Here is a 16,919-nt window from a genome sequence, read left to right as displayed (position 1 = left end):
TTGCTTGAAGAAATTACTGGATCGGATCCGGATTCGGAAAGCGACTAAAATTGCATGGATTGGTCATCAGCCCAAGGCCAATCTGTGCGCAAACTCTCATGAAATCCCTGTGTCACTATCCCCGGTAAATTGCTGACAAACAAAAAGATGGACAGACAGAAAATTAAACGCCAGTGAAAATATGACCTCTTCGGTTATAATGTTAGACGCAGAGTGTTTCCAGCTGAATGTCTCATACTTTTACACGGAGGAACAACCGTGGGCTTGGACATGGAGAATCCGAATGGAGACATTTGGCTGTTAATACAGCTCGTAAAGTTTTCTTTCAGTGTGAGACCTTTATATAAATATCCTATGAAGTTAAGTTTATTGTTCAATTATACACGCTAATAACCGTCATAATAACGAGTCTGTGTTTTTACTGGCAGGGCGTGAACATTGTATCGTATGGCGGCCTTAATCAGAGGATGGTTGTGACCATCAGCCTGATTAATAACAGTTAATAACAGCCTCTCCCAGTTACCACCATCCACAACGACTACACCAATGTACGTTCTAGTTGCCTAAGCACAACGCTTCTGACATACATAGTTACCATGGAAACACGGCTTTGCATTCTAAACCAGTCAGGATTCCACTCGACACGTATCACTTTCGTTCTGTAACTTTGTTCCTCAATGTGGGCCTTTTGGATTTAGCTTATTTGGTGGTGGAAGACATTGTGGAAGACATTGTTTAACCAAAATTTTTTTCAGTTATGTACAATTAACAAAGACCATTGTTAGTGGGTTGAGGGAATAAACCACTGGCCTTTGGTAAATCCTTCAAAAGGTGGCGTTCGATTGCCCAGTTTGCTGTCGAAAGAACAGTGATCATTGTATAATTTTGTGTTTTCCTGTTTACACAGCATGTCCAATGGCAATTTAACTCCACTAGCTGCTCGAAGGTGTCACTGACAGCTAAAATACCAAGCAACTGCATACCAGGTAAATGGGTTAACCAGAGAATTCATTTTCAGAAACATATTGCATTATCTCTCGGTATATAGAGTGTGTTTATTCTGTGGAGTTTTATTTGTTGTACAGACTTTGCTAACTATACTGGGGCCACCTATTTACGGGTGGGTCGCGATAAGTTGTTGATGGACTTGTGGACGATTCATTACCCGGGAGTGCGCATTACCCTCACGACAACACAGAGCGGATGGTATCCTGTGACAGAGGGAGTTGTTGGACGGAATACAGGAACTATATCTCAGTGCAAGCTTGGTGATTGTAGTAAGTTTCATTCTTTTCATTCTATATCAACGAAGCTTAGAGCCTGGCTCTCTTTTATTCTTAATAAAAGAACGTGATCTTTTTGTGTTGAAAATCAATATATTATTGACTTAGTTACCACGCTCAAATGGTTAGCAGAAAATGGGAATTAAATATTAAAATTCTTGTCGAACATGTCGAAGACAAAATAATATTCTGTTCTGTTTTTTCCTCTAGCATGTTGCATAATTGAGGGCTAGATCATGGCGAATGTTATTTTTAAACTGCATTCGTAGTTGTTTACTAATTTATCATTCGGGGCATTTAGTTTTCAAAACGCTGTGCACCTAATGATTTTGTGATCATGTATAACAGCGTTAACTTCATGTATTAAATAGTAGGATATATGCACATAAAGGCAAAAATCATCCCCGCTCATATCCACGGCTCCGTGGTGACAATAAGCCGTCTGCGACCATAGTGTGGCCATTTGAGCACTCTATCGTCAATTGAAGATCACTTGTTTTCCACCGATACTGTGTGCGTATCAACGGTACCGTAAAAGTGACAAGTGGTTGGAAAAAATTAAATAGAAAAGAAAGCACACCCACAACTTCCAAAGTGTCAGTAATTTTTTCGTGCTGACGTGTGATAAAAAACCGTACACTGAATGTGATGAAATCGTTACTGCTTTATAAGGTTACCTATTGTATATAACTGTTTGATTGTTGTTTCGCAGCTGATGTTGTCATCGGTACGCTGTCAATGGATACAAGTTAGGGATTAAATCACAAACAGTCTTTGACTTACCAGATTCTTGCCATACTCCGTCTTCTCATGATGTAAGATATTAATATATTTTTGATGTCCTTTTTTTGTTTCCAATGGGTTTTAACATTACGCAAGAATATTATATAGGACTTTGGTTAAGTTTATGACCGGATGAGCGAGAGTTTGCCTGACAAAATTGACGATATGTTCGCACATCTGCACAAAATGTCTGAAATGTTTAAAAAGACAATCTACAGGTTTCAAAGTTGATTTATCCAAATATAGTTTCTTGCACACAGTATGATGAAGGTGCGGAATTAGGTTATGTATTAATGTGTACAAAGGCTTTACGTACAGGCTGACATTATAATCCATCGTTGTTTGCAATCTGTGACGTTTGGAACAGACATATATATGTGTGATTACAACTTTGTCTTGGCCTGTTTCCTCGGGATTGATGGATTGTTTTTTTTTCTTTTATTAAGTTTTAAGAAATTTACACATTTATCGTTTCAGGCAATCGAAGGACACACGGTTGGCCACCAATTTCATGAGATCCATAAACGATACGCGCAGACAGACAACGATTATGTAGACTGATTTACACTTTCTACTCAGCCGACACTGTCACACCCATTCCATACAAATATAATTCCGAGATTCCAATGTTTTCTGATATGAACAGTTTTTGTTTTCATACAAATATCTAATGGCATAAACATGTGTGAATTTGTCTTAATATACACTTCAAATGGGAGTTTGGAGGGGTTTCAAAGCACTAAACCTTTTATTATTCTATTTATCCAAGAAAAAAATGAAGGAATTTTATGATAATTTTTCCATCAATTCTTTTGAAGGACCAAATTAACATTTAATCCATAATTAGTATACATGAAGTTGTATTTATTGACAATAAATGAATTATAGATATCGATGAATAAATTATTCATATCTATAACTTAATTATTACTATCGATAAAATAATTTTGTATGGATTAAATATTTATCGATATTGATAAATATTTATCAATAATGTACTTATCAATTCCAAAAAATCATTTATCAATTCGCACAATTCTCAATTAAATGCTGGTTTGTCAGCACCTCCAACCTTTCCATATACCCCCACCCCCATACCCCCTCGCTCCTCCTTTCCCACCACCATACACATTGATGTGCGGCTGACTACAATATTTCATAGTTAACATAGTTTCCTGGACTCAATACGTTCGGCTACGATCCAGATGACTTTTGATCAGGTGATTTCTTTTGTATAAAAATGTGCCATCTCACTTACATGGGAGACTGTGGTGTTAGTTGGAAATGTCGCAAATGCCGTAAATGTCGAAAATAGCTCATCAGATTGAAACTATTATTTATGTGAAGAGTCAGAATAATCAGAAAAAAGTGTGGGTCGACTAATAACATAATGACAATAAGAGACGTGACATTATAAAGTTAAATAACACGTATGTCATTCATTGAAAGACATAGTCATAGTGGACTTTTAGTCAACAACAAAAAAGTTCAGTTTAAGGGTCAGTCGTGATAGATTCCAGGTATCAGAGGGTGTGCGGTCACACCCCAGGTCACGGAGTGTGTGAGATTTTGGAGATAACCGATAGATAAGGACGGGTTTTAGGTACGTGAAGAGTACCATATGTTTTAACAGCACTGTGAATTGTAGTTTGGTACTGGGTGTCATACTGAAGCCACAAGCCATGCTGTTGCCCCTGCTCTTGTCTCTTCTCGGTCTCACCCAGGCTCAGCATCACTGTTGCGCACCCATACAATGGGAAGCGTACCTGGGACAAATCGAGGGCTATTACAAACCCAACACACACGCTGCGGGGTTAATCCAGGTAAACTTCTCTTAGGGTACTACAATAGCCCGACTTTTAATGCCCTTTTTAAAGTCTTCACAAAATATGAGAAATGATATTTAAGCCACGCTTGAAGTACGTTTGTTATTTATTTATTTCACTGCTGTTAAACGCTGTACTCAAGAATTTATAACTTATACGATGACGGTCAATTCATGGTAGAGGAAATATATGTGCCTGGAATAAACCATTCGCCTTCGCCAGGTACGTGACAAATCACCAAACCGTTTTCTACTTTTTCATATTCAGTAGTGTACGAACTGATACATTTTTAGTATCGTTCGTATATGACTGAAAAATTGTAAAGTAAGACGTTAAACCCTAGGCACTCACTTCAGTGTAGTAGTGACCCAGGAACCTCTCACCAATGCGGCCGCTGTGAGTTCAAGTCCAGCTCATGCTGGCTGCTTCTCCGACCGTACGTAGGAAGGTGTGCCAGCAACCTGTGAATGGTCGTGGGTTTCCCCCGGGCTCTGCAATGCTGGCCGCCGTCGTATAAGTGAAATATTCTTAAGTACGGCGTAAAACACCAATCAAATAAATAAATAAATCAGTGGGGCAGTTTTTGCAGGATCATAGGCACACTTAACCTTCCTCATTAAACACAAGAGCCCACATGGGCATGTAAACACAAACATTGGGCAACATATAGCTATATATCTTAGGCTAGGCTAAGAGAAACGTAATTGTCATAGACTACATATAGGCCTGTTATAGAGATACATTAGCGTAATAGTAAAGGTGACCCAACTTGATTTCGTCCTACATGTAGAAATGGGTAATAATCAGAGTTCAGGTGATCTTAAGGTAATCCAAGCTGTCACCAAATATGTATATATCATGGAGATATCTAGCCATGGCATCAAGGTGGTCTTCAGCTTATATAGCTTATATACAAAACTGAGCTTATGTATGGGTTCATTATTGTAGACACGACGTGATCATCGTATTGACGTGTACATAACACAGTGCACATGCGCTGGGTGAAACAACTCACAGCTTTTTCTCTATAGTTTATCATAACGTTAACGGTTAGGCCAGTTATGTACGGCTCCTTTAATTTTGCAACAAACTGAAAAAAATCCGTCATAAAAGCAATATTTGCTAGGTGACTAAATCACATCTTTTGACCTCACGTACCACGTGTCTTCGATTTAGTTTTATTACATTCACGTACCAAGTGTTCTTTAAAAAAACCCATCGATCTACGATTTTGTGCTTGCCAGGGTGTGGACATAGTATCCTACGATGCCCTTAATCAGAGGATGGTCATTACCACTAACCTGTACGCTGACGGAGTGCACCTCCCAATTACCACCGTCCACAACGACTACGCTAATGTACGTTCTTCACGACTTGGGAAAAATTTTCTTTCTTGCACTTTTATCATTGAAAGGCTTGCTCATCTTTGCTTTTCGTAAAACAGCTAACAATCGAGACAGAGCGTTCTCTATATTTTCTACACGTTTGACGTTTTGTTGTAAAAGATAATTCATGAATTATTTGAACTAATTGTGCGATTCATTCAGATAGATTCATATTATTGGTGTAAACGCATGCAAATAATGAAAGCCTTTGTTTAAGACTAACAGATATCTATCAGTTTAGTTATGGTCCTCTTATATTTCTGTTTGATATATACACAGCACGTCCAGTGGAAGTTCAACTCTACCAGTTGCTCTAAGGTGGCAATAACTGGCAAGATGCCAAGTAACTGTATCCCAGGTAAGTCTGTGCGTTTCAATCGAAATATGAAAAACATTACCTAAAGCATCAATATAGCAATACGGCCTATAGGGTTTCTAATTTTGTTTTTCTTTTGTTACTGTATTGGACAGCCAATGCTAATTACACTGGGGCCATTTATTTCGGAGTGGGTCGGGATAAGCTGATGATGGATGCGTGGACATACGCTCTTTCCAACGTACGCTTCTCTATCACCATGACACAGAACGGATGTTACCCTGTAACCGAAGGAATTGTGGGAACCTTTGGGGCGGATGCAGGCACTATTTCCCAGTGCAAAACGGGTGATTGCAGTAAGTTGTGATGCTGTTTGCCTTTAAGTACTGCCTTCATTTAGATCATATACATTATTGACAACTGGAAAGGTCTGCCAGCAACCTGGATGGTCGTGGGCTTCCCCCGGGCTCTGCTGGGTTTCCTCCCACCGTAATCCTGGAAGTCGTCGTATAAGTTAAAGATTCTTGAGCACGGCGTAAAACACCAATCAAATACATAAATAAATCATTACCGATAGCTGTATGTAATACTAAAATACTGTTACACCGTGATCTGATATCCTTGTGTATGTGTGTGATAGGTCGGACAGGGACAAAGATCAAGGCCAGTGCTTTCAGTTAAATAATGTGATGTTTTGGAGTTTTTGTCATTCAAGATGGAGTCAAACGCTAACAAATAACTGATAACCGAAAGACTTTCCCGTAGGAAGATTTTATTTAGATAAATGAAATACAAAAACTATGAAAGTGAATTTACTTATTTATTTATGATGTTTCACTCATAGAATTGTTGTAAGTTTTTCGGGTGGAGGAAACCGGAATGCCAGGAGTAAACCACTAACTTTAGGCATGTTGTGAGGACCTTTTTTATAGGTGATGTACGGCTGTACTCCCCATGTTGGTGGAAGCCAACTGAATTGGTCCCCGGCAAGCGCAAGATAGTCCAAACGGCCACGACGTCGGCCGCTTATTGTCAGTGAGGGCTGGTGAATGTAAAAAGACATTAAAAGTATAAAGTTAAAATCTTTATGTATAGTGTACATTTCGCACGGAGAGAAAGATCAGCTAACACAGGTCAACTGAAAATATTGTTGCTGTCTTAGTTATATTGCCGTGTTAATAATATGTTATGTCCATTCAGTTTCTTGTTCGGCTCTGCTAGATCTCATATAAAGACCACAGGCGGAGATGTAGTTTGAATGTTACGGAGTTTTAATACGCCGCCAAACTGATAACGTCATGCATGACGATGTTTGCTTTCCTTACAGCTGATGCTATCATCGCATACGGAATCACTGGATTGACAGTTGGGATCAAATCTCAAAGCATATTTGACTTACCAGGACATTGTCAGGCTCCCTCCTCTCATGATGTAAGACTATACATCTGATTTGAAATGCTTAAATTATAACTTATTAAATCTTTGCAACTCAGTAAATCTTTACAACTTATATAAGATACGTATACGCGTTTTAATTCACCTTGCCAATGGCCATCCTTTTCATTTAATGCAAGCATAAGTCTGCATTCCATTTAAAACAACATTCGTGAAGCGCATAAATGTGCCCGTCATTTTAAAGAAAAGACAACTCCAGACCAAATGTATATATGCATCGATGAAGAAAAAGTAAAAACCATACCTTTTTATTTTTGGGTTGTCCCATAACTGAAATATCGCAGGCCAAATGAAGCAAAAACCTCCACATATATAGAGAAAATCGAAAGCTCCGCCCTTTTGTAGCAGGTTAAACAATTCAGTCGCGTTTTATTCTATAACTTGAGAGCTGTTTCCGCTGACGCCTTCTGAACTCTGCTTTGTCTTCTAGTCATATGAGCGTGGGGGTACGTGTTACCCGGTTTTTCTAGCAAGGCGTACCCCACGGCCTCGCAAATATTCCGGATTAAAACATGATTTATAAAATTAACAAGCATGTCAGAACAAACTGTTTGTGGCCGTTTAGGTCTGTGTTCACACATATTTCCAAATAACTAACGTTACATTATTTGTTGTCTTTTCTTTTAAATATTTCCTTCAAGGCTTATGTCACATTTTTAGACACGCTTGTTTAGACACAGTTAAAATTACTTTACAAATAATAATTGCTGTTTCAGCCAATCGATGGATACACAGTGGCGCACCATCTCCACGAGATCCGTAAACGACAAGCCTAGAAGACGATCGGCTGGGACAGTTGAGTCCGAGGACAAGCTTCATTCGCTATCAATAAAAATATCTATTGAATGGTGTAACTAAGAATGCTGTGTGAGAGGAGAAGGTTTGAACAGGTTATGTTTTAGCTCAGTGTGTAACACTGTGGCTCTAAAACTTACAGCCACAAAGGCACCATAGAAATCTTCGAAACACCACAGTTCTTCAGCTGACAGTTGAATTAAAAAATTATCTCAGCTGACCGTGTGCTATCACATGCGATCTTTGAATTTTGCCGACACTTGGTAAACTGGTATACATATACAACCTTGTGGAGCCATGTGGCATTCGTAACATCGAGCATGCACACAAAAGAGTGGACCATCTCGGTTTCTGGTCTTCACACTCCCAACAACCGCATTTGCCAGGCTCTGGTACCAGGACAGCAATGCGCACCTAGACCATTACCTTTAAGAGCAGATTTTAGTACAAAAACTTCAGGCTTGTGGATAATGCAGCTAGTATAGCGTGAGCTTTAGGGTTTTTTATGATTTCGTAAGTGTGGCAAGGGCTGGTATCTCTTCTCGGAATGCAGTATTTCACTGTAGGAGTAACAAGCATGCCAATGTTAGCACGTAGAAAACAACATGCTTAGTGGGCTTCATTATAGACCCAGCATGGCAGCTCGTTTCACATATGCAAGGTTTACAAAAAGACATTATTGACAGATTTAAAGTTTTGAATCCATCATATTTTTCCGCCTAATGTTTCTCCGCCATCTCGTTTAGAGTCGCACATGGAGTATCATTATCCGAGTTTCCGACCTCATTTGTCTGGCACAGCATTAGACCAAAGCTACAGATGGTTAATCCGCCAGGCCCCAATCTCACTTGTACAAAGATAGAAAGGATTATGGTTGTCGGATACCAGGCCGGGGCCGGAGAAAACCACTGTCCCTCACCATGTAGCTAAACCAGCGCTATGTAGCCGCCAAGTGGTTTAGCTGATTGCATACCAATATGCACACGCGCTGTACTACTCTCACTAAGAGTGTGAGTCAACAGTGAGTTAGTGCATTCATATGGAAGCCTACGGAGAATACCTTGCTACCTCTCTTTGCTGCCTCCCCCCTCTCTCCACCGCAACCTCGCTACCTCACCCTGTATTACAGAGATCGAAGTAGCGAGTACAGATCTGGACTGTTCCATTCGCAAATCTGGAACTCGATCTTTTCGAATTTACTGTCCTAAACATACCAGAGCTTTCCGCTACAAACACATATTTTCGTGAATCTTACAGTAATTATGACTTCATATCATCTCGTAATGATAAACACAAATGTACCTGACTGATCGACAACAACAAAACTTCTCTTCGATACGAGACGGCCAAACTCGACATTGGCCTGAGAAGGATAAACTCGTGCAAAGTTTGTAATGAATAAAACTAAGAAGATAACACTATTAAAATTTTATTCGATTGATTGTTTGATAGTCACAGAAGAACATATAGCCAACCGATCTTAGAGTTAGAACGAACGGTGTTACCAAAACAAAAATAAAAATAGACCAAATGGATGAGTAAAACATCAACATTTGGTACAGTGCAGCTGGACAAAACTCAAGGCATAGTCTTGTCAAGAGAAACATTCATCAGTAATCAGTAATCATGAAAGACGTAAGGAGTGTGCCCGGCGCATTCAACACGATATATGTATCTCTGCTGACCCGGGGTTAAGCGACAGTTTTTTTATAGTACATATATTAAGTTGTGACGTTGAATGTAAACGCCAAATAAGGTGTCGATGGGTGTAGTATTGTTGGAGTTGTAGGCTAAACAACTAATCAGACTGCAATATACAGCAGCATCCCCCCTCCCCCCATTTTGCTCGGGTATATATATATATATATATATATATATATATATATATATATATATATATATATATATATATATATATATATATATATATATATATATATAATTCTGTTTTGAATGAAACACGTATATAGGGGTTACTTAAGATGAGATAGGTACGAATTCCAAAGAGCAAATGTCCGAAACACAAGCACTCTGCGTCGAACTGAGACAGTATTGCAAGTGAACTGGACCTGATTTTACGAAGGTGCGTTTCACTTATATGGGGCCTCCGTGGTTCAGTCGGTTAGCGCGCTAGCGCAGCGTAATGGCCCAGGAGCCTCTCACCAATGCGGTCGCTGTGAGCTCAAGTCCAGCTCATGCTGGCTTCCTCTCCGGCCGTATGTGGGAAGGTCTACCAGCAACCTGCGGATGGTCGTGGGTTTCCCCCGGGCTCTGCCCGGTTTCCACCCACCATAATGCTGACCGCCGTCGTATAAGTGAAATATTCTTGAGTACGGCGTAAAACACCAATCAAATAAATAAATAAATTTCACTTAAATCATAGTTTTGAGTGATAGCACAATATTTACTTACTGATTAAGGAGTTCAGGTTGCGGGGTATTCGTCTACACGTCACATTTATTGGATGACCATCTGTTATCTACCATGGTCCAATAAACAAGTGTTCTCCAAATTTGCTTAGTAGTGGAGAAAGTGACAAAGATTAAGTGAAACGTCAGCTGGTTTTCTCTATCATGCATATATACATTGTCACATGTTAACCTGGCCAGTGTTTTCCCGTAGACAGTACTGTAAAGACGATATACGATAAGACAAGAAAGGAGCATGAGGGTCCTATTAACTCTGTGTCTTTTGGCATGTTTAGGGTATGTGCTTGGGCATGGCCCGTACTGCTGCGCTCCTGACCAATGGGAAGGCACTATCCAAATGCTTGAGGGGTACGCTACACCGGGACACCCACCAGGAGCAGAAACGGTCAGTGACATGAACTTAGGGAAATACAAGTAATGCATGTCTGAGGAAATGGGATGATAAAGGGTGATTTGGTTTTTCTCACTTCTCCGTTATGAAGTGAGGTGATTGGGCAAGGTATTGTAATGACGTGGGAAGGTGGTGGTGACATCCTTAAACTGGATGTGTATTTATTTATTTGATTGGTGTCTTACGCCATACTCAAGAATGTTTCACTTATATGACTGCGGCCAACATTATGGTGGGAGAAATCTGGTCAGACCCCGTGGAAAACCCACGACCGTCCGCAGGTTGCTGTCACACCTTCCCCCAGAGAAGAAGCCAGCTGGACTTGAACTCACAGCGACCGCATTGGTTAGAGGTTTCTTTGTTATTGCGCCGCGCTGGCGTGCTAACCACCTCGGCCATGGAAGGTGTATACATAGTAAATATATGATGTGTATGGTTGCATTTATTGTTCTCCTTTGTGTCCTGGGTCATATCTTCATGATTTGTTTTGTTAAATATCCTGTAAAATGGCTTGCTTAGCCGACTGAAGAGTTTTCTGAAAACTTTACCTGGTAAGCTACCCAAGTTTCCTCAGAACCTTTGCACTGTACACTTGTACACATACGGATACTCTTGCTGTTCCACGGGTCACAGGGGCTTGGCCTCCTTCAGATGTATTAATTGTCCTTTATTAAATGTTAACTTCATGGCAACTTCATTTTTTCAAAATCAGCGGCTTTCAATGGGATTACTTTTCTTGGGCTGATGATGTCTTTTTGCGTTTGGTCCATATGCCATCCATACCAGTTTACCACTACAGTTGCACTGACAGGTGCATGACCCACATAATAACTAAACAATCTTTATGTCCTTTACTGGAGATTTACATGGGTATTACTTATATCAGAATGACATTTTGGCAGGGTACTACCGAGACGCACTTTGATTTCACCAATCAGAGGGAAGCTACTTTCTCCAACCTGAACGCTGGGCTTGTCAACACTCAGTTCCGAGTCCTTAAAGACTACAAAAAGGTTAATTATTTATTGCTTGTTTATTATGACCTCTTCTGGCAATGTGTTGTGATGTGTAGTGTAACATTTTTGACCAGGTAATATTTCCTTCAAATGTATACATAACTAAGGGAAAAATTATTGAGCAGGTACGATGATAAGTTTTTGGATATCCTCATATCCCAGTGAAAGGCAATTATCAACCATATAAATCCTTTTATTTCTATTTCTTTTCTGTGTAGCAAAATATAGGATATAAACATGTGTACAGTTAAAAAGAAACGCAGCAATTAGGAAAATAGCCACACAAAGCTGTATCAGTTCATCATACATATAGTCAAGGGAACTGCTCAACGGGTCACTGTATGCACGACTTCAGTTTCATTCATAACTTCAACCAAAGTTCACCCAACTTACACCTTGTCATAAGGAAAAACTATAGTGATCTTGGCCTATTTTTGGACTTGTATTAAATACGCCCATCTATACTGAAGTAAGATCCACACCGAAACTTTGCTAGGAAATAAACCAAGAGGCTGTTACCCATAAGAAAGTATTTTCGCGTTTCATGTGGAAACCAGCGCAATAGCTTTACCATGCATGTGCATAGCAAACCTCACTGATCAGAAACCCATTTACTGCTTTACATTTCCGTTATCTGTTTGTACAGCAAACTCAGTTCACTTATCACCCAGACAGTGGTGCGTGTGAGAAGAAAGACCTTCCTTATCCTCTCGTAAGGACTTGCCCTCCATGTAAGATATTATATACATACTCGTAATTTTCGATGTGTCCGCCATTACACTCTACTTTCACCTTGAGAGACGTACAGCGTGTAGACATGATCTGTTTTCAAATTGGTAGTTTAAGTACAAGTCAGTTCTGTTAATTACATGCATACCCAATCAGTCAGTTGACAATGATAAATACACTCATTCAATATCCCCATTCGTGAAAACTATGTGGGTGAAGTTATGTCGTTCAGAATTGTCAGTACACGGTCAGATACACGAATTCCAATCTGTGATATGTACATAGGCCCACAGACATGTTGCAGATCTAGTGAAGTTGCTCTTTTTTTACCAGACAGCGCGGTAAAGCTAGACCCGGTGGTGTTCGGCGGGGGTTCAGACAAGGCCATCGTTGACATGTACATGCTCGCCAATCCCACGTTTAACGAGACTTTCGGCTTCACACGGGACAAATGCCTGCCGTTCACCCGGGCGTTGTGGGGCAGTGTAGCTGGAGGTGGGTGACAAGGGGATGTGATTGGAGTTAAACTTACATGACGAGGGCCAGGTGTGCAGGTGGAGGACACTAGATAATCGCTCCTGGATTGGAGATGTGCTATTGTGGAGTTTACAGTGACTTAAGCTGGTGATCCTGGCAGTGTACAGTGATGTATACTATGCTGCCCCCCCCCCCCTTTTAAAATTCTAGCATATGTTCTGCCCCCTCACCCCTTTTTTGACACATTCGTTTAAAAAATACGGAACCGTGAATGTTCAGTGCCTTCTTCACCCATTCTTGAATGAATTTCTTTTAATTTGTTCAAACAGATTAACGTATATATCGGTCACATATTTTAATCTCTGTAGAAGCTATCACGTCGTTAAGGAAAATGTTAGGAACCCATGCTTGCATGATTTCAATCACAACGGTCGTTAGAATATTAAGTTTACCCTACATTTTTATCGTAAAGCCGGATAGGAATTCACTTTTGCGGTTTTGCAATCTCCCCTATCTCCCCTTTCAGATGACCGCACAAATTTTCAATATAAGTTAAATCTGCACATTTGTTTACTTTAATCGGTCGAAAAGGGCCTTTCTCAAATGCGTATACGGCTATATAGGATCCAAGGGCTCCCTGTGTCTTGGCGGGCCATGGCGGCCCCTGGAAGGTTGCCTCATTGATTGGGATAATGCTTGTCCCTCCTCCACACCCACACTTTTCATTTGCTTCCTACGCCCCCGGTATACTAGTATCATATTTTAACACAACACCCTTTCGAATGCTTCAGGTCATTTATGTTTCAATCGTCACTTTGTTTTATTCTAATGTAAAAGATACAGTCGATATTTTAGCTAGGTGCACGGTTGAAATTCTATTCCACAATGTCTGTATGACATTTTAATATCACTATACAAGCATATCTCAGTTATGTTGGCTTGTTCATATATAAGGACATCCTGACACTGCCATTTAGCAGAGACCATGCTAACTGTCAGCGTCCGGTTAGGTGGAGTCAAACATAGCTAATAAACACAGCGCCAAAGATCAGAGACAATAGACGGTATATGTTAGCCAGTATGATTAATTGTTATACCACCATAAATTTCAGTAATGTTCGGTTTCGGCAATCCAAATAGGACCCAGCATGATACAGCATTTGTTCTTTCACGAAACGAAAAATCCACACACAGTTGGGATGAGAATAGAGAGTTAACCCCACCCCTAACATTCCTTGAGAAGAAAGTGTGAATGCATTTTTCATTTCAGACCCTCTAATGCAGATCTACAGCTACATAAATCTAACTATCGGTATCAAAGACACCTCCGTCTTTGACGTGCCTTCGTCATGCAAGAGTTAAGTTGTAAGTATAAACCATTACCTTCAAACACATCAAATACCACAACCAGCTGTACTGAAATAAAAGATAAAGATTGAATCTTATTCTCTGCTACATTTCCGATGTTCACCAGTAACCATGATTTCAGTCAAGTGATGTTTCTTTTCTTTGTTTCAGGTGAAATGAAAAAAATGGTGGATTTGTCAAAATAAATTTTTTTATCCAGAAACTGGAAATATTTCATTTCTGTGGCATCCAAATCATTATGCACGTTCCCCGTTATCGGTTCGAGCCTCCATTGTAAGCCCCCAAAAAATAATCTACATCGCATATACCGAGAAAGAAAGTGCATCGCATGCCGAAAGAGAGCTTGTATCGCATGCTGAGAAAGAACTTGCATCGTATACTAACAAATCACTCACACCACATGCAGAGAAATCCCCTGCATGGCATGCTGAGGAATCAGTCTGAATCTATACAACTAACTTAACAGGTGTCTATGATGGCTAGGAATTGTAAATGAACTCGGCTGAGAGCATGGGGTTTACAACCGTCCAAGCTGAATTATGGTTCACCCATACCAGAAAGGCCCCGTATAGTGTAGAATAAAACGCATACCAATTCTATCGTGTATGAAAGGTTCATGATGGCGAACTGGTTATCAATACGACAGGCCTTAAAAATCACGCAGCCTGCGCAGGTCAATAGAAAATGACTGGATATCACTGGATGTTTTGTACTTGTCTTTAACACCGTGCTCCAGAATGTTTCACTTCTGTGACGGCGTTAAGGGATTTGGGTGAAGGACACACGAGTGCTCGGGTAACGACCTTCACCAGATATCTGACAAACTTCCTGATCTACAGTCGCAGTCGAAACAGCAAAAGCTGGAGGGGAGGGGGGATCATTGAACAGCTGCATTATGGCATAAGTTAACAAATCGCTGAGATTCGTGTAGATCGAATCCATGAAGTCATTTTCATCATATGTGCATGACCGGAAGATGGGCAGAACCACCACGAAATCATGACCAATTTAGCCAGCGAGAGGTAAGTTTCAACGCATTCTAACGCCTGTGAAATCTTTATTCGTAGACAAGCCTTGAGCCCTCAAGCAAAAAAGGCACTCCCAGTTTCACTCTAGCCAGAAACAACAATAACGCCATGTAACTCCCTTACAGAAGTACAGACAATAACCAGTTACTATGTCCTGTTGATCTCCTTCAACACTGTAGTCACTCACAATAACAAAACTTACACCGCGCTTGCAATTTCAGCACCGCGTGATCTCTGGAATTGGACTCATACATGAAAACTTTCATAGCACTAAGGTACTGTGCGGTCCCTGAACTGTACCAAACATATGTTGTTTGTTTGTTTGTATGTTTGTATGTATGGATGGATGGATGGATGGATGTATGCATGTATGTATGGATGCATGGATGCATGCATGCGACATAGATTCCGCGACGACATAGATTCAGACCTTGTGAAAATACTCCACAGTTGCCAATAAACTGCCTGGTAACTCTGCAATTAGCTGTAACGTTCTGTGTAACACATAACTGCACAACTGTGAGCTACCGCTTCATGGAATCTGCTTATTGTCAGTTCAGCTGAACTCCTGTTCAGCAACTTAATACCATAAATACTGCACAGAAAGTCTATGCCAGGCAATTCTGAACAGTTGATGTATTCCATTGACTTCATACTTCATCTTTCTCCCAGGGGCGAAGAACCTCCCCACCTTGTAAGTTACCAAGGGGGAGAAAGAAGAGATAACAAGGAGAAACTATTTAAAAAAAAAAAGGACATTCTATGCTAAGAGTGAATTGATATGGTTACTACGGGAATAGAACTTAGTATGCAGGAGGTCGGATGTTCAGCCCGATCCACGTGTGGTGGAAAAGATTTGATGAACGTACTGTGTATGGGTCATTCAACAGACTACAAGGTGACTGTGGACATTGTGCACTACCAAAAATGATAAGCAAACGTTATTAGTATGATATTTACACCAAAGAAAAAACATGTCAGAAGATCTCCTAAAACATGTGTGTGAATGATCAATATATCAATGACCAGAACTTCCGGGACCGGTACCTGGTCTATCCAACTACGATAGTCATAAAGCCGCCTGTCAGCAAATGTTAAAATTTTTTTCATCAAAATAAAAACAAAGAAAGGAGAACAAACAAAAACCCTGATTTCCTATTATAATTTTAGTCGCCAGAAATCTCCTGAAATCCCCATGCGTTTATGATATACTTGACCAGCCTCTTGGCCTGGGATAGTCCACTACCACGAGAAAATGTCTGGCGACGCCTACACATTATACACGTATTTTATTTATTTATTCGATTGGTGTTTTATGACGTACTCAAAAATATTTCACTTATACGATGGCGACCAAAATTATGGTGGAAGACCATTATGACGGAACGGCAGCGCTCAGTAGGAAACCCAAGACCATCCGCACGTTCTGGCAGACATTCCCGCGTACGGCCAGAGTGGAAGCCAGCATGAGTTGGACTTGAACTCACAGCGACCGCATTGGTGGGAGGTTCCTGGGTCACTGCACCGTGCCGGCGTGCTAATCCCCTCGGCCACTGACGCCCACCCTCCCGCCTTATTATATACATATTCATATTACATGTATAATGATCCAGAAAATGACATTCTGCTTTTGTCACA

At 40.4% G+C, this 16,919-nt stretch overlaps 2 protein-coding genes across 2 annotated transcripts; both read left to right on the top strand.

Moving 5' to 3' along the window:
* Positions 1-3,717: 3,717 nt before the first annotated feature.
* On the top strand, positions 3,718-7,900 carry LOC135462211 (uncharacterized). Its single transcript, XM_064739620.1, has 6 exons — positions 3,718-3,889; positions 5,137-5,250; positions 5,557-5,635; positions 5,749-5,949; positions 6,921-7,024; positions 7,765-7,900. The coding sequence occupies exons 1-6, from the start codon at positions 3,749-3,751 to the stop codon at positions 7,822-7,824; spliced, it is 699 nt and encodes a 232-aa protein (XP_064595690.1). The 5' UTR covers positions 3,718-3,748; the 3' UTR covers positions 7,825-7,900.
* Positions 7,901-10,472: 2,572 nt separating this feature from the next.
* LOC135462193 (uncharacterized) lies at positions 10,473-14,442 on the top strand. The gene is made up of 6 exons (XM_064739590.1): positions 10,473-10,657; positions 11,566-11,676; positions 12,326-12,410; positions 12,742-12,903; positions 14,156-14,250; positions 14,404-14,442. Exons 1-5 carry the CDS (start codon positions 10,508-10,510, stop codon positions 14,245-14,247), a joined length of 600 nt encoding a protein of 199 aa, XP_064595660.1. The 5' UTR covers positions 10,473-10,507; the 3' UTR covers positions 14,248-14,250; positions 14,404-14,442.
* The last annotated feature ends 2,477 nt before the right edge of the window (positions 14,443-16,919 follow it).

This window comes from Liolophura sinensis, chromosome 1 (assembly GCF_032854445.1).
Source record: "Liolophura sinensis isolate JHLJ2023 chromosome 1, CUHK_Ljap_v2, whole genome shotgun sequence".
In the NCBI taxonomy this organism is placed as follows: Eukaryota; Metazoa; Mollusca; class Polyplacophora; order Chitonida; family Chitonidae; genus Liolophura; species Liolophura sinensis.
The sequence above is the reverse complement of the archived record's forward strand: the minus strand, read 5'-3'. Positions and strand labels throughout refer to the sequence as shown.

Excerpts from the sequence above, each read along its gene's own strand:
- LOC135462211 (XM_064739620.1), top strand. The coding sequence starts at position 3,749 with ATGCTGTTGCCCCTGCTCTTGTCTCTTCTCGGTCTCACCCAGGCTCAG. Across the intron at positions 5,251-5,556 it reads TCCACAACGACTACGCTAAT|CACGTCCAGTGGAAGTTCAA; the intron begins GTACGTTCTTCA and ends ATATATACACAG. Across the intron at positions 5,636-5,748 it reads GCCAAGTAACTGTATCCCAG|CCAATGCTAATTACACTGGG; the intron begins GTAAGTCTGTGC and ends TGTATTGGACAG.
- LOC135462193 (XM_064739590.1), top strand. The coding sequence starts at position 10,508 with ATGAGGGTCCTATTAACTCTGTGTCTTTTGGCATGTTTAGGGTATGTG. Across the intron at positions 11,677-12,325 it reads TCCTTAAAGACTACAAAAAG|CAAACTCAGTTCACTTATCA; the intron begins GTTAATTATTTA and ends CTGTTTGTACAG. Across the intron at positions 12,904-14,155 it reads GTGGGGCAGTGTAGCTGGAG|ACCCTCTAATGCAGATCTAC; the intron begins GTGGGTGACAAG and ends TTTTCATTTCAG.